This window comes from Carassius auratus, chromosome 15 (assembly GCF_003368295.1).
Source record: "Carassius auratus strain Wakin chromosome 15, ASM336829v1, whole genome shotgun sequence".
NCBI classification, from domain to species: domain Eukaryota; kingdom Metazoa; phylum Chordata; class Actinopteri; order Cypriniformes; family Cyprinidae; genus Carassius; species Carassius auratus.
Genome location: NC_039257.1, coordinates 5922190 through 5946518, shown reverse-complemented (window position 1 = coordinate 5946518; position 24329 = coordinate 5922190). Strand labels below are relative to the sequence as shown.

General features: G+C 37.1%; 1 protein-coding gene across 1 annotated transcript in view; it reads right to left on the bottom strand.

Annotated features, from left to right (window-relative positions):
• The window catches only part of LOC113114859 (2-(3-amino-3-carboxypropyl)histidine synthase subunit 1-like), a 42164-nt gene extending 32812 nt beyond the window's left edge, over positions 1-9352 (bottom strand). Inside the window, exons 1-3 of the mRNA XM_026281934.1 lie at positions 9205-9352; positions 3609-3763; positions 922-1043 (exon numbers count right to left, since the gene is read on the bottom strand). Of these exons, the coding sequence (XP_026137719.1) occupies positions 922-1043; positions 3609-3763; positions 9205-9301 (374 nt within the window). The 5' untranslated portion in view covers positions 9302-9352. The remainder of the gene's footprint in view (positions 1-921; positions 1044-3608; positions 3764-9204) is intronic.
• Between the last annotated feature and the right edge of the window lie 14977 nt (positions 9353-24329).

The following is a 24329-nucleotide window of genomic DNA, read 5'->3' as shown; positions in this document are numbered from 1 at the left end:
ACTTGTGTATGTCTAATGTTGACAGGCGCCCCGATGAAGAGGTGATGTGTGAAAATTAAAGTAAACATGCATCAATTCTCTTCCTCTCTCCCCTAACACACACACGGACTAACATTCATTACAGACTCTGCACGCTGGATTAAGAGGCAGAAAGCACAAACACACACACACCCTCTCTGTGTACAGACACACACAGTCAGGAGGTTTCCCTCTATCTCACAGGAGCAGAGCTTGCTGCTCAGCCGCTGTGTGATACAGAGAATAATAGATCACACACATATATCTGCTGCTTAATGTCTCGTCTCTGTGTTACAACAGCACTTGACACGCTTCTCATTAAAGACAGCTTGAAACCGCATTCGCAACAGATTTCAGAGAGAAACAATATTCTGCAGGTAATAATGTGAGGCGGGTCTTGGTGTTATCCATCGGAACTTGATAGAAAAGTAGCATATAATATTATTGCTTATGCTTAGTATTTTTTTTTTGTTCTTTTGAATAACATGCACTATTAAATTTGTGCATCATAAAACCATTGATACGTATTAAAGTAAACAGGGTGCATTTTGATCATACTGAATATAAAAGGCCATGTTTTACTGTGAATATAGGATGCACACGGTGTACGCCTGCTTTCAGTTGTAACAATATCCACAATAAAGCATAAGCTTGAGCACCTTATTCATTTCGTTACATGGTTGAAAATGTAATACAATATGTGGAATTTTTTTTTTTTTTTTTTTTTTACTATAACCTTAAGTATATTCATTCAAGTGCAATTCTTCCACAAGAAGATATAATCCCAGACACATAAAAATGAGAAAACTTGCTCTTATTAGATAAAATAAAGAAATAAAATTAAATGAACACAGTCTTACTACACAACAGATACTTAAAATGAGCTACAACTGTTTTCCTTACATGATGGCATTGACATGCTTCTCCAGACGAGGTGAGGTGCATCCAAGGATCTCCCCAGGAGAAAGCGGCCGACACTGAGGTACCAGCACCTCGTACTCTGGCTTCAACTCTGCACTGGCTGCCTGAGAAGAGAAAGGAAAGGGATGCTGAGACCAAGAAAGCAACTTTTTTCCCACCAAAAAGGTGCTGTGCAGAAGCCAGTGCTCAATCTGGAACCACGCCACGAGTTTTCACCTTTCTTGAAAAGGTGGCTCTCTGGGCTCCAGATTTGGCTCCAGGTCAACCCCCTAAACCTGCGGTTATTGAACCAAGAAACAGTAATGTCAGAGGTCCAAAGGCAGGGTAATGTTCACATCGAATAAAGTTTTAATGAAAGGGCAGACTTAACTTTGGCCACTTTTGGAACAATTTTCACTGACAATTTTAAATTCAGCATTAACTTCAGCATTAAATTAACTGTTGCATAACAGCAATATGAATAATGATGGTGAATGTAATGCACAGTACTGAATATCGGAGCTGCTGTAATTATAATTTATAATGAAGACTACAATTTAAAATAATGGGGTTCGTGATATTTTTTATATTTCTGAGAAGTCTCTTATGCTCACCAAGGCTGCATTTATTTAATCAAAAGAAGTGAAAACAGTAATATTAAGATTAAAACATATTTGAACATATTTTAAAATGTCATTTATTCCAATGAAAACAAAGCTGATTTTTCAGCAGCCATTACTCCAGTCTTCAGGGTCACATGATCATGTGGAAATCATCACACATGCTGATTTGGTGCTTCATACTTTAATGGAAAATTTAATGTATTTTTTTTAGTGGTGGGCCGTTATCGGCGTTAACGTGCTGCGTTAACACGAGACTCTTATCGAGCGATAAAAAAAAATATTGGTTAATCTATTCTCAACGTTGGGTTGGGAGCTGGGTCTATACTAAGCAAGCTATGATGATTTTCACCTTGATATTTTATATAACCGACTGGCTGAGGCCAGCCTAACGGACAGCGACACTGAACCGAGCTCTCTTCTGTGAAGTTCTCCTCAAAATCCCTCCTGAAATGTGTCAAAATATCCACCTCGGAAATTATGCTCGAAAAAACTGTCAGTTATTTCATAAGTTAAATTAAACAGTTGAGGAAAAAAATGGGATGTGTATTATATTGGATGCGTTCATCGTCTCTTAAAGAGACCGTGCCTAATTTAGCTACTGGCTGCTGTAATGTTAATGTCAAGAAAATGAAAATCACTCACTGCTCTTGACTACTTTGTAGTTTTAACAGTCAAACCAAAAAGTATTCAGACACCAGATATATTTTTTGTGTAAACATTGTGTAAATAGCACAAATAAATAAAAATAAACGAACATACAAATTAAACAATTTCAAACAGGGCCCACTGGTACAACCTTCACCGGCTCCCCGCTGACCCCAGCTACAGCCCTGCTCACACCTGTTTCACACATACTCTGTCTGCAGTGCGTATGCAGTCCATATTCTGAATGCCGATGGCAGAATTCGAATGAGCCATTTTAATCTAGATTAATTTCAAGATCACAGTGAGATTAATCTAGATTAAAAGTTAATCTATGCCCTCCTCTAATTTTTTTTATATTATTTGAATAGAGAGTTCAAAGGAACAGTATCTACTTAAAACAGATAAAAAAACAACAACAAAAAAAACAATTGTCACTTCTGATCAACTGAATGTGCACTTGCTGAAAATTATAATTTCTTTTTCTTCTTAAAAAACTATAATTAGTGAACGCTATAAAATTTTAAATGCTAGCTTTCACAGCATGCGAAACTGATTGTAATTATGAATTTTATTCATTATACAGTATACCCAAATGCCCCTGATGCCATAATACAGCTGAATCAAAATGCTCTTGATGTTAAAATATCTTTTTAAACTCAAGCCTAGTAAACAAAGGCTGTTTGCTTGTGTAGTAATATAGTCAGGTTCTGAGAGAAGCTTGCAGATCTGGCTGAGCACTGGCTCTGGAGCGTGCAACAACACCTTTTCAGTGGAAGGAAAGAGAAACAGTCATCCAGCACATCTCCCAACACCTACAGGCTTTCCTTTCCAATGAAAAGAAAGGAAAGAAATGGTGCCAAATAAATTAAGGCAAGGAAGCCGCAGTAATGTGACGGGGGCGGAGACATTACAGATAAGATTTTGTTTCTGATGAGCAGAGAAAATACAAAAACACATCAAATGTGTGCATTCACACCCCTCTGACCCCCAGCACCCACCCAGAGCACGGGAATGGGCCTACACACACGATTACACAGGCCGTGCTATTTCCAGATATAGCATGGGTCATTTTTAGGCAGGAGGGTAAAACCGACAGCGAAGAGGAGAGAGCGAAACAGGAAAAAAAGAAGGGATGAAAATCTCACACTTATGTAAGGTGGAGTGCTGAGTGCAACATGACTTCTGATTATTCCTTCTCTTGTGCAGTTCAAAATAACTTTAACTGCATTTCACACCCACATACACAAACACACACTATTATAGGAGCAAACACACATGCACGGGCAGCCTTATGTGCTGTCAGAGACCTTGAAGCAGGAAGGTAAGTGATGGAGAGAAAGATAGACCGTAAACGAATCAGAGAACATCTTTAACCGCAGGGAATAGTTATCATTGAGTAAGAAGCGGGGGGTCAAAGGTCACCTGTAAAGCAGCCACAAACTGGATGGTGCTGACGAGGGCGAGTGAGTGGCCAGGGGAAAAGTTGAACTTGAGTGTGTCCAGGAAGTGGGCAGTGTCAATCTGGATGTCCACAAACACGTACAGCATCTTGATGCCCTCTGTTGAGTCTATGGGGACTGAAGACACAAACAACATTAGCATATTTCACTCATCACACATCCAAATGATTATTTCATTCATAGGTTGACTTCCTTTTTTTTCTCCAACCTAAAAATAAATTTGGTGTTTGTTCTACAGACTCAAATGATCCCACAAATCAAATGGTGCAATTAATTCCTTCTATGATGTTTGCATTTACCCTTTTAGAAGTCGTAATTAGGACACCAGATGTGTAAGATGGCATGCATCTTTTCTACAAAAAAAGTGTTTTTAACTCTACTTCGACAAAATGATTAATAAAGAATGTGCATTACTTATATTTTCTTTTGCTTTTTTTATGTTATTAATTCATTTATGTAGGTATTGTTAATTGACTCATTTTGGAATTGTACAAATTTTGAACATGCAAATTTGCTAGTTTTATGTAAATGCATATTTTGAGTTTTTAGTTTATGTTCAACATGTCGAATATTATCTTTCTGACATCACTTGAATGCACCCACAGAATCACCTGGTGGATAAAACGGGGACAACAATCTCTTTCGCCCAAAAATTTTGTCATCATTTACTCACTCTCATGTTGTTCCAAACCTGTATGACTTTATTCTTAGAATCACAACAGAAAATATTTTCAACTATCAATGGGGTCCAAAAAAGAATAAATTTTTTTTTTCAAACAACTGTGCTCAGAGTATAAAGAATTCAGGTTTGGAGTGACATTGAGTGAGCAAATGACCCTGGATTTTATTTTATTTTATTATAAACCATTCCTTTTTAGATCCATCTGAAATTGCATACTGTGAGTGTACTTCATTTTTTTAAATAAATCTCAACTTTTGTTATACTGTACAAGTATGAATGCATATAGTGTATCTGTAGTATATACAGTAGTACAATCTGCACAAACTAGCACATAACAGTTAATTGTCATAAACTGCAAACTCACAACAAAGTAAATAAATGTCTTAAACTCAGAAAAGTTTGTGTTAGTCAGCCTACCTTCGATCTACTGATGACAATAACTGAAGAAAAGAGAAAATCGTACAATTGCTATTAATGCCATTCATTTCATACCCCATTTAAAAGACAGCAGAGCTGAAAGAGGAAGGCGGGCTTCAGTCTTCTCCCATCTACATTATCATTTACTGCTGATGGTCATAATTGCAGCTCTTCTTGTAGCATTCTCTTTAAAGCCCCTGCTCTAATGGCCATTTCACTGCTATTAGGCAAATGCCACCTTTAGGGAGTGTTTTAAACACAAAGCCCATCTAACTATGTAAGAACAGACGGCAAGACAGTAAAGCAAGTGGGAAGAGAGGAAGTAAATTTACCTCTCAAAGCAAGAAGATTAACAGAGGCTTCTCAGCAAACACACATTGCTGAGGCTTCTATAATAAAGTACAGCTTTTGGAAAGCACTGCATAATTTCAAAGTGGTAATTTAACCAGAAATGACTCATTCGCATATAGTTCCAAACCTGTAGGCCTATGACCTTTTTCTTCAGCAGAACATACAAGAAGTGGAAATATGTTCTCAGTGTTTTTTTTCCCCAATGGTAAGCAAAACGGTTTACCATGCTTAAAAAAACGGTTTTGAAAACCTCAGGAAAAGTTGAACAAAGTGAGAGAAATGTTGATTATAAAGCAAAATTTCATTCAGTACTTAAAGTATTGTTAAAAATAGTTCCATGTAAATAAAAACATTATTTTACACAACATGTTTGTGTGCTGAGTGTTGTTACTATGCTTTCAGAGTACTGTGTTGTTAGCTTAGCGACATGCTAACATCACAGCTTGATTGAACTGCATATCAAGCTGCTTCTTCGAGTTGTTCCAAATAAGTTTTGTGGCGTTTTGGATTTTTCCTTAGAGGGCAGCGGCCTTCATAGGCAACAAGTAACGAGACAGCTTACAAGATTTTATAACAGTGCTACTGAATAGATGTCACAGACAGTGTTCACAGTTAGTTATAGGAATAGCTATAGGAAGTGATATACATGACTGAGTGGAGAGAGAGAGAAAGAAAGACTTCTGGGAGAGAGATTTTACTGACTGTGGCAATAAAAGTTTTATTCTTGAAAGTTTTGCATTTAAATGGGTCATTGTCAAAATGCACAAACATACGGCTATTTTCATACATGAATGAAACACACAAGAGGCAAAAACCTCTTTCCGCAGGTGCTAGAAAACAAAAGAAAAAGACTTGGAGGGGCCAGGGGGTTGAAGTTAAGTGGAATCGATCCATTTCTCTTATCCAATTAGCACAGCAGACTGAGAGCACTTACTCACTGCAATTACAGCTGTTGTCAATAAGAGTCATGAATTCACTCCATCTCCTCATCTCCTTCCCTTCTCTATTGTTTTCTTAAGGAGGTAAAATATAATATGATTGAGGAGATTCATGGGAAAAATTAAAGAATGCTCAGATACAGTTTTTTTTTTAAATTAAAACAAAACAACCACAATGAAATTGGAGTGCAAACTTTAAGCTTTAATTCAAGGGGTTGAACAAAAATATAACAAAACGCTTAGGAATCACAAACATTGTTATACATTTTCATGGGCTCAAATGTTATTGGGCAAATAAATATAATCATAAATAAAATGTAATGTGTAAATATAAATGTGTAAAAAAAAAAAAAATGTTTTTTATATTTTGTTATGAATCCTTTGCAGGCAATGGCTGACTTGAGTCTGGAACTCATGGACATCACAGAGACTGGGTTTCCTCCTTAGTAATGCTTTGCTAGGCAAATGCAGAATATTACTTTTTTTTTTTACCTTCAAAAACAGAGTCATTTTTGCTGCCTGTTTTGGGTAACTTTCCACTTAGACTATGAAGTGCTGTCCTATCAACTTTGCTGCATTTGGCTGAATCTGGGCAGACGGTATATCCCTATACACTTCAGAATTCTTCCGGCTGCTTCTGTCCTCTGTCACGCCATCACTAACACCAGTAACCCATAGCATCTGGAAGCCATGCATGCTCATGCAATCACACTGCTCCACCATGTTGCACAAATGATGTTTAAGCTTTGGATCATGAGCTGTTCCAAGCTTTTCCATACTTACTCCCATCATTCTGGTACAGGCTGAACCTAATTTCACCCATCCAAAGAATGCTTTTCCAGAAGTGTTTTTTTTTTTTTTTTGGCATTGTCTTATATGGCCTTGTTTGCACCTTGTAGTGGACCTTCTGTATTTGCTCTTGTGAAGTCTTCTCTTGACTGTAGACTTTGACAGTGACCACGCCTACCACATGGAGAGTGTTCTTCATGTGCCTGGGTGTTGTGAAAGGGTTTTTCTGTACCATGAAGAGGATCCTGCGGTCATCCACCACTGCCGACCTCTGTGGATGTCCAGGCCTTTTTATGTTGCTGAGCTCACCAGTGTGTTCTTTTTTTCTCAGAATGTACCAAACTGTTGATTTGGCCAATACTAATGTTTCTGCTGTCTCTCTAATTGATGTGTTTTGCTTTTGAAGCCTAACAACTGTTTCACTTGTATGGAGAGATCCTTCGACCATCAATTGACCAGTGAACCCCAGAACTTTTACCTGTTTAACTGATGTAGAAATAACGAACGAAATCCCCACACCTGCCCATGAAACAGCTTTTGAGTCAATTGTCCAATTACTTATGTTCCCTTGAAAAAGAAGGGAGGTACATATCAAAGGGCTGCAATTCTTAACCTTTCCTCCAATTTTGATGTGAATACCCTCAAATTAAAGATCAGAGGGTGCACTTTAAGCACATATACATACATTATATAACTGTAACTTGAACATGTTTTGGTCCTGTGTCCAAATACATACTGTGTGGATCTAACTGTACACACATTTGCATACACGGCTTTAAAGTTTTAGACTCAAATGTCATTTTTCATTACAGCAAATGTGATAAACTATTCAACATCACTCTGATAGGACGTGAATATCCATCAAAATATAAAAATAGACTTAAATGTCTATAAATGTCAATGAATCAATCTTTAGGTACTATAAATCTCAGACTACATTTTCTCAGTGACAAAATGAACACTCACTTTTTTGCTGCTTCATCAGCTGTTTTTCACTTGCCAAAAAAGACACCATGCAAAAAATAAAAAGCCTCTGCACTTGCTTTCAGAACTCTTGCTAGAGTTAACCTTTAAGACTTGTATATTGTCGGATTCAAGGATATATCAAGGTAAAGAAACATAAAAAAGCCAAACAATCAAGAAGAGCAAAAAGAAGTGAAATGTCAAGGAATTCCTAACCAAAGAAAAAAATGACAACTTTCCAAAAGGAGGTTTTGGGAAATTCTGTCAGGTGTATCTCACTTTTTGGCATATATACATTTACATACAGTATGCACAGCGTTAAAGCAGTTATCATTTTTAGCTAACACTGACAAGCAAACATTTCCAGAAGGTCTGCCTTTGACAGTGTATGGTTCACAGGAGGCTTCAGCCCTTAGATGCAGGATTAATATTCCTTTGGCCAGCTCTGGTATTTGGAAGAAGTGCGATTGTTCTGCTGGAGATATATTGGCCCTATTGATTTAGCATTTCCTCTACTGTATGTTGTGCTGCTGACGGGCAGCAGGGGGTAAAAGAGTGGCTTCCTCTAGGCTGGCACGTCTAGGCCTTTTAAAGGACCTTAATGCATGTTCACTATTGATCTGCTGAGCACACGTGCAGGCAGGCTCATTCAAAACATCTGCTATCCCTTACACATCACGGCTCGGACTGGCTACCATACTGAGTTATTGAGAGCAGCTTTGCAAAGCACTTCGAGAGTAAATCTATACATCTTCACTTCTCCTAACCCCGGCCGACTGTCTCCAACCTTTGCTCTTAGAAACTCCCACTGAGATCTCTTGGTCTCTTTCTCAATTATTTTTTTAAACGGTCAGTTGTCAGTTAATGAAAGACCCTGAAACATCCTCACGAGAATCCAAAGGAACAGAGAAAGATGATATAGGAGACATCTTCCTTTATGAAAATTAATTAGTGGGTTTGTAGTATATAAATATGTAAAGGAATAGTTATAATACACAGCTATGAAGAACCCAAACCTGTTTGCCTTACTTTCTTTTATGGAAGACAAAAGGAGAACCACCCTTTTTCATACCCATGTTAATTTTATTATTTATTCATATTTTGAATCACTTTTTATTTTTATGTGTTTGGTTTTCTTTTAAAGTTTTAGTAATTTTGTTAAGTGCTTTTGTCATTAGTTGTTTTGTTAATGCATAACTTTATTTCAGGTTTAGCTTCAGTAATTTTTGTATTCAAACTCACATATTTTATGTAAGTGTCAAGGCAACCATTCTATCTTAAAATAAGAAATAAACCTAAGTTATACAGGTTTGGAATTATGTGAGGTTGATCAAATGATGGCAGAACATTCAGTTTGGGTAAACTGTAACTTTAATTCACATATAAGAACTGTATGTGTGTGCGTTTGTGCAACTTACTGAGACAACTGTGTCCATAATGCACCATGAAGTCAGCTCCCAAAGCGCGGGCAGTGAAGTCGTCCACGCAGCAGGCCCCGTATGTCACATCTCCCATCACCAGAGTGTCTGCCTCTGTGAATCTGACAAACAACACAATCCACCAATCAATGACCTTGATCACCACCCTATTGCAATTTAGATCAATCAGGCCATAAATAAAATGACAGTTCCACACAGTTGGCAGATCAATCACTCTCAAGCGGAAATGTCACTCAGACATCCATGTCTCCAGTTAAGTGGGTTCCCGCTAGCCATAAAGTGATGCACTCTGTGCAGTCTGGAAAAAACATCTAGAATAACCTTGAGAGATGACAGAGCCCTGGACGATAACTAACATAAGCATTTACTGATGGTAAACATTTAGGTACCTTATTAGCATTAATAGCTATGGATGCACACTGTCCTGCGAAAAAGTTGGTAAGCTGGTTATCGAAAATTTACAATGCAGATTCAAACCAGAGATTCAAATCCATGAGCCATCACCACTGTGTTCTGAGAAAGAGACTAAACTGGTCCCTCTGTACTGTAGCTACATAAGTGCTACAACCATCAATGTCTATAAAATAAAAAAAAGACTTCTTATGAAAATTATATTTATCAAAAAAAAAAAAAAAATCCTGTCAGCATGTTAGTATTACATTTATCTCAATGGCACTTACTCAGCTGGTACTCACTCAAAAATCCATCAAAACTAATTTATCTGTTCACAATAAAAAAGGGGGTACAATGTGACATACGTAATAACAGCCAAGACATATTTGAAGTTTAATATACTGTTATGTGGAGCAAGATTATGGACCAATGAGAGTTCATGATTTCTACTTGCCCTGTCAACATTTTTACTGGAAGCAAAGGAAAGCAAAGCAAAACAAAACAAAAAATATAATTTTAAATGTGCTTTTAAATATATAGTTTTTAAATGTATTATTTAACATTATATAAAATATATATGTATATAAAAACTTGAAAACCAACAAATTCATAAACCTATTTGGTATACATTAAAACATATTTTTACTGATTACCTGTCATTTTAAAATCATTTTTACTAACTTTATTTTTTTTTACAATTTAAACAAAGCTAAAGCTGGTCAATATCAGCTAAATATACAGTACATATATACAGTATATATATATATGTGTATATATATATATATATATATATATATATATATATATATATATATATATATATATATACAGTATATGTATATATATATATATATATATATATATTCATTCAGTAGTAGAAAATTGTATACAGTTGGAAGAACTCACATCAAAGTGTCATAAAAATAGTTTAAATCAGCATAAGAAATAAATGCACATACGTGATCTAAAAACATGAGATACAGCAGTAATCCAATAGAGCAAGTTACTCAAAATTCCCATTCTAAACGGCATTCTTAAAAACAAATCATGGCCAGTGAGATATTTTATTATTTATCAATTCTCCTGTTAAAAACAGGTGTAGCAAAACTGTAGACTCTGAATGTAAACATTCCAACAGAGGACATTACTGAGCACCCATCTCCAGTACAGCAGACAGTACACACACACACTGCTACAAATTGTCCTTGGCTTCCTTCCTTCGTTTTGTAGGACAAAGACAAGCATTCCAGCAAGGTGGATCTCCAAGGAGCTGTTTGAAGAACCACAGATCTGTTTTTGTTTGCTTCGGCAGGGGTTGTTAAGTGTTAGCACTTCTATTGACTGGCGCACTTCTGCCGCCTCTCTTTTCTGTGTGAAATTTAAATGCAGGATAAACATGAGACAGGAGCACATCAATTATGAGTTAGAAAAAACAAGAGAGAATGAATATGCGAGGAGAAGAAAGGAGGAAAAGAGCGTAGTGGCTGTTGTATGGGATGCTGGCTGTCTGGAAGCAGACATATTTAGGACAGGTATTATTAATAGAACATAGGCACATTTTCTCTGGTTTTATACAAACATACACACACTAGCACTTTTAAACCCCTCCACCTGATTCACCTTCTCACCTCTTCAGATTGAGCTCTCGAAAGTGGCCAGTACAACTCCGTGACACACAGTACAGTCTGTACTGATCGCTCAGTCTGGGATATCTTTTTCTTACACTTCCTGTCCTGGTTTAAACCTTTCTTTTTTCTCAGTTTGTCAATCTATGATACCTCTGTTGTGAGCCTTTTTCCACTGCTAACCTAAATGGTGTATGAATATCTCGAAAAACATAAGGCTAAATTGCAAATTTATACTACATATACCCTCCATCCAAAAACACCTTGTTCTGCATGAATCATATAAAATTTACTTTTTTGCAATCAAAATGGCAAATTTTTCAAAAAATATATTTTTTTACTGTAACAATTTAAATACCAATAATCTAATAAGAATCAACATTGAGAATAATGGGGATTACAAAATAATAGTAATAATAATAATTAAGTAAAAGTAAAACATCTGGGTTCTAATGAGAACATGGTATTGAGAACGTTGAAAAATTGTTTCTAGGTTTTTCTAATTTCTGCTTATGTGCCTAATTAAAATTAAATCAACAAAAGAAAAAAAAAAATTAATGAATAAATGCCCTGATAAATAGGTCTAATTTTTTGTACGTAAACACACACACAGTACATACTGTACATACATTCCATCAACTCGTTTTCTTTTTATAAATGAAAAATGACCCTATGACCTTCATGTTCTCTATTTATTTCTGTTCTATCTACTTTTCTTTTCATTTATTATGTACACTGCATTAGACTAACCGAGAATTCACAACACTTACATTTTATCGTTCTTTTGTTGGTTTTGATGGCTTTTATTGTCCTAATTTTTAAGTCACTTTGGATAAAATTATTTGCTAAATGATTAAATCTAAATGTAATGTGTATATACACACATACATACAATTCTATTAATCGATTTGATCACACAGACACACGCTTCGTCCTATTCATAACGCACTCCCTGCATTTGTCGCTCACACATAGCTTACTTCTGTAACCCAGTGCCCTCAAACACACAGCATCTTTCCCCAGTCCCCACATACAGTTATTCTCATGTGAAGGACACAGGCAGGCAGCCATTGCTTGTAAAGTAGAGAGAGATTGATGAGGAGAGCTCATCTGGTAAATAAATATTTGCAGTGGTAGATTTGATTCACTCATCCTTTCTCTCATCAAGGTCCCTCTTTTTCTGCCCATCTGCTACACATTTGCGCATGCACAGACAAGAGTGGGTGGAATCTTCACCGGCGCAAAGTGATAATCAAACACACGAATGAGACTGTTTAAAATACATGTACAGTGGACCCAAAAGTAATTGGGAACTCAAGTCACACTTAAAAATGTAAGAATGTCATTGCTTCACATAACAAAACATCAACTGTAGCACTGTAAAGAGAAGCACAGCCCACACTGAAAACTCACCGTACCCAAATCCCACTCCTCATCTTAAGCATCAAACATAGATGAGCAGATGCTAATTGTGGAAGTTGAGAGGTCTGTGTTTTATGAAATTCACAGTTTACAAAGAAGTGATACAAAGAAAAAGTGTACAGAAAAATATTCAGAATAATGTTTTTCCCATAAAATCAGTCCAAAACAACATTATACCTTAGTGACTCATTGTGGGAAAAAGCATCTGCAAAAATCTGCGTCACGTGGATATGATTCCTACGTTGTTTGCACTTTGATCTGAATGTAGAAAACGTATCCGCGTGGCACAGCTGAAAAGAATTGCACGTTGTTTATGTTCAGTTGATACTCTCCGAAATAGCGCATGAGTGATGCGGAGGAGACTAATTGTTGAATAGTCTTTTTTTTTTCTTTTGTGCACAAAAAGTAATCTCACGGGTCATATGACACATGGATTATTTTAATGTCCTTGTTATGTTTCTGGACCTCGATCATGTAAGGACACTTGCTGTCTATGGGAGGGTCAGAGAGCTCACGGGGTGCAAATTTTTTTAAAATTTGTGTTCTGAAGATGAACACAATGATGATGTCTTATGGGTTTGGAATGACTTGAGGGTGTGGAATGACGACAGAATATTCATTTTTGGTGAACTATCCCTTTAAGTTAAAAAAATATTAAGTTATAAAGAAAGTTATAAAGAAAGGATTGTCTGTGTGTGTGTTTCTTGTTAAAAATGAAACCCACTACAGTCATACAGTAATTTAAAATTTCAATACATTTTAATCTCCTTTAATTATAAATTTAAAGGGGTCATTTGCCTTGATCTTTTAGCGTATAATTGTCTTTGTGCCATTAAAAATCCAGAAAGTTTTTTTTAATAATACATACTTGTACCCATAGGCTCTTATGCACTATTAACCAAGTTATAGCTCAGTGTGTGTCCATAATTTCCATGTCCATTTCTTATAGCAGCAGTCAATATGCTTTATGTTAATTACTTGTGATTAAGGTCTGTTTTTGTAGCTGATAGGGAGAAATGTGATATATACATTGGATTTTAACTAATCATTAGGCTAAGAAAGAATGTCAAAATGTATTTATGTAGAGGCTATGCATTTCTAGCCAGTTGTAATTAAAATTTGAATATTTTTGTAAGAAGCTGTGAATATGATTTATACGACTGTTTTGTGTCCATGTTTGTCTTGTGTCCTTGTTTGTAATTTGTGCCTTGCTGTCTGTTTTGTAACTGAAGACCTGGAGCAAAATAATTATTCTATTTTAGCTAATTGTTAAGTGAGAATATAATGTTTAAGATATTATTTGTTCTTAACTAAAAAAATGAAAAGATGCGTTTCTAGCCGAGGTGAACACGCTGAGCGTTCATAATATTTTTAATAGGCTGAAATCTGATGTCAGTATTTTTCATGCACATTTATTGTGTCTATAGCGCCGTTTCTGTAACTGTGTAACTAAAAATAAATAAAAGGCATAAATTCTTCACTACAATCATAAGTGAACTCATGTGCAATATTTACAGAATACAATATTTGCAGAAGCTGTCAATAATGAATGAATAATGAATTTATGGATATAATCCATTCTAACTTAAGATCCTGAGCAACATTGTGAGTAAAATGTTTTAAGGTATAATTTGCTTATGGCAATTAAAAATTAAAAACAAGTTAAATTGGGTAAATCTTCTAAACATATTATAAACTGACATATTCCAATTTGTGTTAAAACACACTAGTCATGCTTATTCTGTGCATTTTAACATGTTTTGTGTGAAATCATGTTTATTTTGTTAATCAAAAGTGTGCTGTCACTTTAATTGAGCATCAGCAGTGCAGCAAAAAATAGACTTCGAGCCGAAACCCCCGCTTCACTGCTGCTCACACGACGCTTCTGCTAGACGCTCACGCGCTGTTCCTGCTGCTGGTGTGAATGCACTCATTGATCAAATAAATATATGCTGCTCACGCTTGCAGTGTGAAACCGGTGTTAGAGAGAATTTCAAAATGAGGGTTAATAATTTTTCCACATATTTAACATATTTGTTTTTTTTAATGTAAAGAACTTTATTAAGATTATAAGTAAAACTCAAGACACACACACACACAAATCCATGTCATGAAGAACAATGCCAACATTAGCGTAAATACTCAGTCCACATTATGCATTTAAGCCTTAATGAATATATAGCTAGTTATCATTTGAAAAACCTTTACTCACAGAGATTAGGCTAGGTCTACATGTTTTTGTGGAGGAAAATGAATGAATCCACTGTATACGTCTTCAATGTGTTCCTGTGCTCACTGAAGGTGATTATTCACTCATTATTCTTATTATAAACACGGTCAAAACTTTTCCACACCTCAAAACTTTGCTTTAGCTGCTGGTGCAACCAAACATATTTTCACCAGAGGCAAGCCTCCGTTACATCTAATCAGCATCCATTTCACATCTTTCTCGCGCTAATCGAAACACATCACATGACCGCTCATTTACCTCACAAATGGAGCGCAAGCCAGAGTCTGCTAAAGATGATATAAATTAAGCCCCAACACGAGTTTTTTTTTTATGTCTTAATTTTTAAAATTTATAGTTTGGTCAAAATCGATTCCCTATTTTCATTTTCGAAACTTTTTTTCTGCAATCGATTTTCGAACGAAAAGTGACAGCCCTATGCGGATATGGAGTATGAACTAATATTTTTCAGTCAATATTAAATTACGGAAAGTTTCACTTTCCCTTGTATGTTTAATAGGTTTTCAAAGTAACTTGAAAGTAAAGTAATTAGTAATCTGATTACTTTTTACATGCAGTAATCAGTAATGTAATCAAATTACAATTTTAGAGCAGTAATTAGTAATTTGTAGTGGATTACTTTTTTTGAGTAACTTACCCAACACTGGTCATGACCCCTTTAATTATAATTTTTGAATCCTGTTCGGCATTTCAATTCAAACACATAAGATCCATAAGCAGGATGCAACTATGAAGTAACTGCAAATCCGTCGCCTGTAAAGATGACTACCCCAGACTGCAGTGACAAAACACCTGCAAAACCTCATTGTCAGGTTTCCTTTTTTGCACAGTATATCCGATTAACACCAACTAGAAGGGCTTGCGGATGAAAAACGGAAATACATTAATATAAACTCTGAGCGTCAGATTACTGGAGCTTGTGCCAGAGAGAGATAGGGCTCACTACCTGGGAATTGTGCTCTAATTACGGAGCAGGAGTGTGGATCAAGTTCGTGCTCCCGCTGGGACTGAGGCTCAGGGTGAGTAAGATGAGGGGGTTTAGTTGTGATTAGCACTTTGCACGCCCCTCGAAATGTTGACCACAGGATGGAAGAGTCAATCTCACATATTGCCTGGTCTGCTTGTAACTGTAGCTCTGGCTCTTCTCCCACTGAAATAAAATCCACAGTCTCAGCATCTGAGCTGAAATGTCATTAAGATGCAATTAAGATGTAGAAATGTCTGTGATCTCAATAACAGGGCTTGTTAATTAGTGTCAAACTAATAAAACACTCACACAGAGCGGATAATTAAAAATAAATAAAATTAAAGCTGCAAGCAGCGATGAACGGGCCCTCGCACCCGGGCTCACCGCCATCGTGTGGCTTTAGTAAAAAGGTGAACGTTGAGAAATATGCATTTAATGTCCTAAATATAAGTTGAATATATCAAAGTATATCCCATATATGTGCCAATCTTCCTGTTGCCAGCAGGTGGTGCTATCATTATAATGGAATATTGGCCTTCAGATGTGTTCAGGCCAGGACTTTTATCAAACATGTGAAGTTTGGGGAAGATTGAACATTTTATGCTTGAGTTACAACAACTTCTCTTGCTGTGGCAAGACATCAAATTTTGTCATGGCGCCATGGAAACACCCTTTAACAAAAACTCAAGATCTCCAAAAGTTAACATTGCACAGGCGTTTAGATTAGACTGACCACAAAATATATGTTAATCTAAAAAAAATTATAGGAGTAGTTTGTCGCAGCCTAAAACATGTCACTTCCTGTTGCCAGCAGGTGGCGCTATTACTATAACTGAATATGTGCATGTAGATCTGTTAAGGGCAGAAGTCTTAACTAACATGTGAAGTTTGGCGCAGATTGGACATTGTATGTCTGAGTTACAGCAACTTCCTTTTCATCGCAATATATCAAAATTTGTCAGGCCGCCATGGACACGTCCTTTAACGAAACCTCAAGATCATTGCAATTTAACAATGCAAAGGCCTTTAGATTACACTGACCAAGTTTGGTGAAGATCTGAATAAATCTCTAGGAGGAGTTAGTTAAAGTACAACCCCTGAAAATGGCAAAAACAACACCAATTTTGCAGAGAAAATTCTAAATAACTGACTTCCTGTTGGGATTCGGATTTCGTACCAAGAGACTTTTTTGTAGGTATTGGTGTGTTACATGTGTGTACCGATTTTTGTACATGTACGTGAAACATAGCTCGAGGCACACTCCGTTGAAAGTGCATATGCACTCCGTTGAAAGTGTATAGGTGGCGCTATCGAGCCATTTTGCCACACCCAATGGAATATTTGCCTTCATATGTGTTCAGGCCAGGACCCTTATCACACACGTGAAGTTTGGGGAAGATCGGACATTTTATGCCTGAGTTATAACATCTTTTATTCCCATGGCGAGACATCGAACTTCGTCACGGCGCCATGGACACGCCTTTTAACAAAAACTCAAGATCTTCACAACTAAACATCACACAGGTCTTTAGATTAGACTGACCACAAAAAAGACATTGATGTCATAAAATTTCTAGGAGTAGTTTGTCGCAGTGTAAAATATGTAACTTCCTGTTGCCAATAGGTGGCGCTATGACTATAACTGAATATTGGCATGTAGATCTGTTCAGGTCAAGAGTCTTATCCAACATGTGAAGTTTGGGGCAGATTGGACATTGTATGTCTGAGTTACAGCAACTTCCTTTTTCATGGCGAAACATCAAAATTTGTCAGGCCGCCATGGACCCGCCCTTTAACGAAACCTCAAGTCCTTCGCAATTTATTATCGCAAAGGGCTTTAGATTACACTGACCAAGTTTGGTGTTGATCTGAATAAATCTCTAGCAGGAGTTCGTTAAAGTACAACCCCTGAAAATGGCAAAAACAACACCAATTTTGAAGGGAAAATTCAAAATAACCGACTTCCTGTTGGGATCCGGATTTCGTACCAAGAGACTTTTTTGTAGGTATTGGAGTGTTACATGTGTGTACCAATTTTTGTACATGTATGTGAAACATAGCTCGAGGCGCACTCCGTTGAAAGTGTATAGGTGGCGCTATAGAGCCATTCTGCCACACCTGGTGGAATATTGGCCTGAAGATCTGTTCAGGCCAGGACTCTTATAACACATGTGAAGTTTGGGGAAGATCGGACATCTTATGCCTGAGTTATAACATCTTTTATTCGCATGGCGAGACATCGAACTTCGTCGCGGCGCCATGAACAAGCCTTTTAACGAAAACTCAAGATCTTCACAACTGGACATTGTACAGGCCTTTAGATTAGACTGACCACAAAAAAGACATTGATGTCATAAAATTTCTAGGAGTAGTTCGTTGCAGCGTAAAATATGTCACTTCCTGTTGCCAATAGGTGGCGCTATGACTATAACTGAATATGGGCATGTCAGTCTGTTCAGGTTCGGAGTCTCCTCAAACATGTGAAGTTTGGGGCAGATTGGTCATTGTATGTGTGAGTTATAGCAACTTCATTTTTCATGGCGAATCATCGAAATTCGCCAGGCCCCCACGGACACGCCCTTCAACGAAAAGTCAGGATCTTCGCAATTTAACATCGCAAAGGCCTTTAGATTAGGCATACCAAATTTGGTGTTGATTTGAAGAACTCTCTAGGAGGAGTTCGTTAAAATACAACACATGGAAATGACCAAAATTACACAAAATATGCTCATAATATTAAAAATAACCGACTTCCTGTTGGGTTTAGAATTTCGCTCCAAGAGTCTTTTTTGTAGGTATTGGTGTGTTACATATGTGTGCCAATTTTCGTGCATGTACGTGAAACATAGCTGGAAGGCTGTTGATTTTCTTGGTATAGGTGGCGCTGTCGAGCCATTTTGCCACACCCTCTTCTGAATCCTATATCAGACGAAAATTTTCACCAGGTTTGACGAGTGTGCAAAGTTTCATGACTTTTTGAGCATGTTAAAGCCCTCAAAAATGCGATTCATTCGGGAGAAGAAGAAGAAGAAGAAGAATAATAATAATAAATTAAAGCTGCAAGCAGCGATGAACGGGCCCTCGCACCCGGGCTCACCGCCATCGTGTGGCTTTAGTAAAAAGGTGAACGTTGAGAAATATGCATTTAATGTCCTAAATATAAGTTGAATATATCAAAGTATATCCCATATATGTGCCAATCTTCCTGTTGCCAGCAGGTGGCGCTATCATTATAATGGAATATTGGCCTTCAGATGTGTTCAGGCCAGGACTTTTATCAAACATGTGAAGTTTGGGGAAGATTGAACATTTTATGCTTGAGTTACAACAACTTCTCTTGCTGTGGCAAGACATCAAATTTTGTCATGGCGCCATGGAAACACCCTTTAACAAAAACTCAAGATCTCCAAAAGTTAACATTGCACAGGCGTTTAGATTAGACTGACCACAACATATATGTTAATCTAAAAAAAATTATAGGAGTAGTTTGTCGCAGCCTAAAACATGTCACTTCCTGTTGCCAGCAGGTGGCGCTATTACTATAACTGAATATGTGCATGTAGATCTGTTAAGGGCAGAAGTCTTAACTAACATGTGAAGTTTGGCGCAGATTGGACATTGTATGTCTGAGTTACAGCAACTTCCTTTTCATCGCAATATATCAAAATTTGTCAGGCCGCCATGGACACGTCCTTTAACGAAACCTCAAGATCATTGCAATTTAACAATGCAAAGGCCTTTAGATTACACTGACCAAGTTTGGTGAAGATCTGAATAAATCTCTAGGAGGAGTTAGTTAAAGTACAACCCCTGAAAATGGCAAAAACAACACCAATTTTGCAGAGAAAATTCTAAATAACTGACTTCCTGTTGGGATTCGGATTTCGTACCAAGAGACTTTTTTGTAGGTATTGGTGTGTTACATGTGTGTACCGATTTTTGTACATGTACGTGAAACATAGCTCGAGGCACACTCCGTTGAAAGTGCATATGCACTCCGTTGAAAGTGTATAGGTGGCGCTATCGAGCCATTTTGCCACACCCAATGGAATATTTGCCTTCATATGTGTTCAGGCCAGGACCCTTATCACACACGTGAAGTTTGGGGAAGATCGGACATTTTATGCCTGAGTTATAACATCTTTTATTCCCATGGCGAGACATCGAACTTCGTCACGGCGCCATGGACACGCCTTTTAACAAAAACTCAAGATCTTCACAACTAAACATCACACAGGTCTTTAGATTAGACTGACCACAAAAAAGACATTGATGTCATAAAATTTCTAGGAGTAGTTTGTCGCAGTGTAAAATATGTAACTTCCTGTTGCCAATAGGTGGCGCTATGACTATAACTGGATATTGGCATGTAGATCTGTTCAGGTCAAGAGTCTTATCCAACATGTGAAGTTTGGGGCAGATTGGACATTGTATGTCTGAGTTACAGCAACTTCCTTTTTCATGGCGAAACATCAAAATTTGTCAGGCCGCCATGGACCCGCCCTTTAACGAAACCTCAAGTCCTTCGCAATTTATTATCGCAAAGGGCTTTAGATTACACTGACCAAGTTTGGTGTTGATCTGAATAAATCTCTAGCAGGAGTTCGTTAAAGTACAACCCCTGAAAATGGCAAAAACAACACCAATTTTGAAGGGAAAATTCAAAATAACCGACTTCCTGTTGGGATCCGGATTTCGTACCAAAAGACTTTTTTGTAGGTATTGGAGTGTTACATGTGTGTACCAATTTTTGTACATGTATGTGAAACATAGCTCGAGGCGCACTCCGTTGAAAGTGTATAGGTGGCGCTATAGAGCCATTCTGCCACACCTGGTGGAATATTGGCCTGAAGATCTGTTCAGGCCAGGACTCTTATAACACATGTGAAGTTTGGGGAAGATCGGACATCTTATGCCTGAGTTATAACATCTTTTATTCGCATGGCGAGACATCGAACTTCGTCGCGGCGCCATGAACAAGCCTTTTAACGAAAACTCAAGATCTTCACAACTGGACATCGTACAGGCCTTTAGATTAGACTGACCACAAAAAAGACATTGATGTCATAAAATTTCTAGGAGTAGTTCGTTGCAGCGTAAAATATGTCACTTCCTGTTGCCAATAGGTGGCGCTATGACTATAACTGAATATGGGCATGTCAGTCTGTTCAGGTTCAGAGTCTCCTCAAACATGTGAAGTTTGGGGCAGATTGGTCATTGTATGTGTGAGTTATAGCAACTTCATTTTTCATGGCGAATCATCGAAATTCGCCAGGCCGCCACGGACACGCCCTTCAACGAAAAGTCAGGATCTTCGCAATTTAACATCGCAAAGGCCTTTAGATTAGGCATACCAAATTTGGTGTTGATTTGAAGAACTCTCTAGGAGGAGTTCGTTAAAATACAACACATGGAAATGACCAAAATTACACAAAATATGCTCATAATATTAAAAATAACCGACTTCCTGTTGGGTTTAGAATTTCGCTCCAAGAGTCTTTTTTGTAGGTATTGGTGTGTTACATATGTGTGCCAATTTTCGTGCATGTACGTGAAACATAGCTGGAAGGCTGTTGATTTTCTTGGTATAGGTGGCGCTGTCGAGCCATTTTGCCACACCCTCTTCTGAATCCTATATCAGACGAAAATTTTCACCAGGTTTGACGAGTGTGCAAAGTTTCATGACTTTTTGAGCATGTTAAAGCCCTCAAAAATGCGATTCATTCGGGAGAAGAAGAAGAAGAAGAATAATAATAATAAAAAACAAAGCAGATACAAGAGGGTCCTCGCACCTCGGTGCTCGGGCCCTAAATATAGCTGCAAGCAGCGATGTCGGGCTCAAGCCATCAATGCAACGCTACCCCGGTGGCATCAGGAAAACTGTGCCCAGCGGGCATAAGCATTTACAGTAACCCTCTGACAATACAATTTTAAGGGATGTGGCAGTTAAAGGGTTAATCCGACCAATCTAGACTTTGAAATCACATACACAGAACAATATATATAACTTTAGTAACACATTATTTTTATATTTATAAAAAATTTATAAGGTGTGCATTATAGCCATCACCTATAATGAACACATTACAATTGTTTTGTGACTGCAAGTCTTTCTTCTCAAATGCTATTGAGCTTCAAATTTGCATTTGAGCCCATGTGAAATAGTAGCATAATTTACATATGACTTACAGTTTGTTGTAATAAATATCAAACATTCAAATTAATTGTGCATTATAGCTGTCACCTAGATGAACAATTACAGTTGTTTTTGTAAGTCATTCTCTTCAAATGCTACTGACGTTAGAAAAGTGTATAACAATATCACATGTAACTTTAGAGACCGTCCCTAAATTTGAGACTCTCGAATGTCCAATGTCAAGACAGCTTTATGCCTGTTTTTTTTTTTTCTTTCTTTAGTTTTCTTTTCTCTGTGCCGGATTGCTGATGTCCTATACCCAGGCATAGATGTCCATCCATCAATTACAAACATTCAGCCGCAAACATGTGGTGTGATCTGTCACGAGCGCGGATGGGAGAATGGCGCATGTTTTTTTTCTTTTTTTTTTTTTTTTTTTGAGCAACTGGGATGGTGCCCCTTCTGGGATTTGGTGCCCTGCGAATACTGCATACTCTGCATATAGGGAGCGGCGGTACTATCTGGAAGATATATTCCTCAAACCATCGTACAAGAAGTGGTGATGCTAGTCCTTCAAGAATCGCTCAAAAGCTATTTAAGTGTACAGTTTCCTTTTATTGCATCTTGAAATAAATATTTCTGAATTCTGAATCAAACTGGGTTGTGTTTATTTATTTATTTATTTTATGAGACAACTGAGACTTTAATCTCCTTTGTAATATATGTGCTTTTAAACCAAGAACAATTTATTTATAGATTTATTACTGCTTTATAATGACTATTATTAAGCGAAAAGGCTTTATAATCATGAACTATTTACTAATGCTTAGCTAATGAGTGCCATTATTATAAAGTGTTACCAATGCATTTACTAATGTTAACAAATTAGACATTATTTTACAGTGTTACCAAATCCTTAAATAATTTATTAGTGTTTTGTAATGATTTTAATAACCTATAAGCATTTGTGAAATAGTTTTGCTTGCATTGCAGCTTTATCTGTCAGTTTAAGAGTTTTACTGTTACATCCATGAGATTAATAAATGTCATGTCACGTCACAGTTTGTCATAGGTCAGTATCAAATGAGTTTTAAATTATTATTTGCAGCATAAATAAGGATTCTTAGGATGTTTTTAAATCCCTAAAACTGCCAGAAAAGGATAAGGCCTAAGAGATTTCTTAACCTGTAATGAAAGGAAAAAAACGCCACCATTAGCAACAACAAAAACAATAACAATTTAAAATACAGATATTTTTTTCCTGATTATTAAAGGGATGATTAGGTCTCTCTCTCTCTCTCTCTCTCTGCCAGACAGCCCCTCCCTACAGTCCACACACACTGTCAGTCACCAAAAATTCACAGTCACCAACCCCCTCACACTCCCCCTCCCTCTCCCCCTCCCTTTCCTCACACAGACAGAGTGGCCAGAGTGAGATCATGTCAGTTGAGAAGTCTGACAGTTTTCACATTTTCTTTTACCCATACAGTGTTGTAAAGTCGTGAAACTATGCATATTTCCTCAGAATGATTTGATATCTGTATGAAAAAATGCTTTGAAGTGTTTGGAAGCTGCAATTTAAAAATACAAGACAATTAATGTTTCCCTTTTTTACTGTCATTTCAAAAAATCACCACGACAAAACCGTTCAAGCTAACCAAAATCTGTTCACAATTTAAGTTCCTCGATGTTTTTTCTTCATGTAGACAAAGTTTGGTGTGTATAGTGTACTTCCCCTGTGAGGAGTATTCATTAATTCACAACTGTAAAATCTCAAAAAATACACATTAAAATCAAAATAGCCGACTTCCTGTTGGTCGTAGCTGATAACTGTGAATTAGAAAGTTGTCCGTCTTGATAAGAACAATTTATGTACCAAGTTTGGTGTCTGTAGCTAAAACTAACCCCCCCACTTTTGACAAAAGGTGGCGCTATAGAGTGCCTCATTCACGCCCTTTTAAAAGCTTTTGCCATTGTCTAGCTATCACTAATACTGATATGTGTTTTGAGTTTCATGTAAATCTGAGGTTGTTATCTGCCTCAAAATCACCATAACAGAATATTCAAGTTTGACACGTTGCCATGGCAACACTATATCAGATATCAATATCCCCACAACAGATTTTCATCGGCCGTGTTTTGTCATTATTCTGATGAAGTTTTAAGCAAATCGAGTAAAAATAAGATGCTGAATTCAAAGCATTTGGAAAATGACACACTTCCTGCTGCCAGTTGGTGGCGCTATAACGTTGACTCTTAATAGTCACATATATACAATCGGTATCATACAACGAACAAACCCATGAAGTTTGA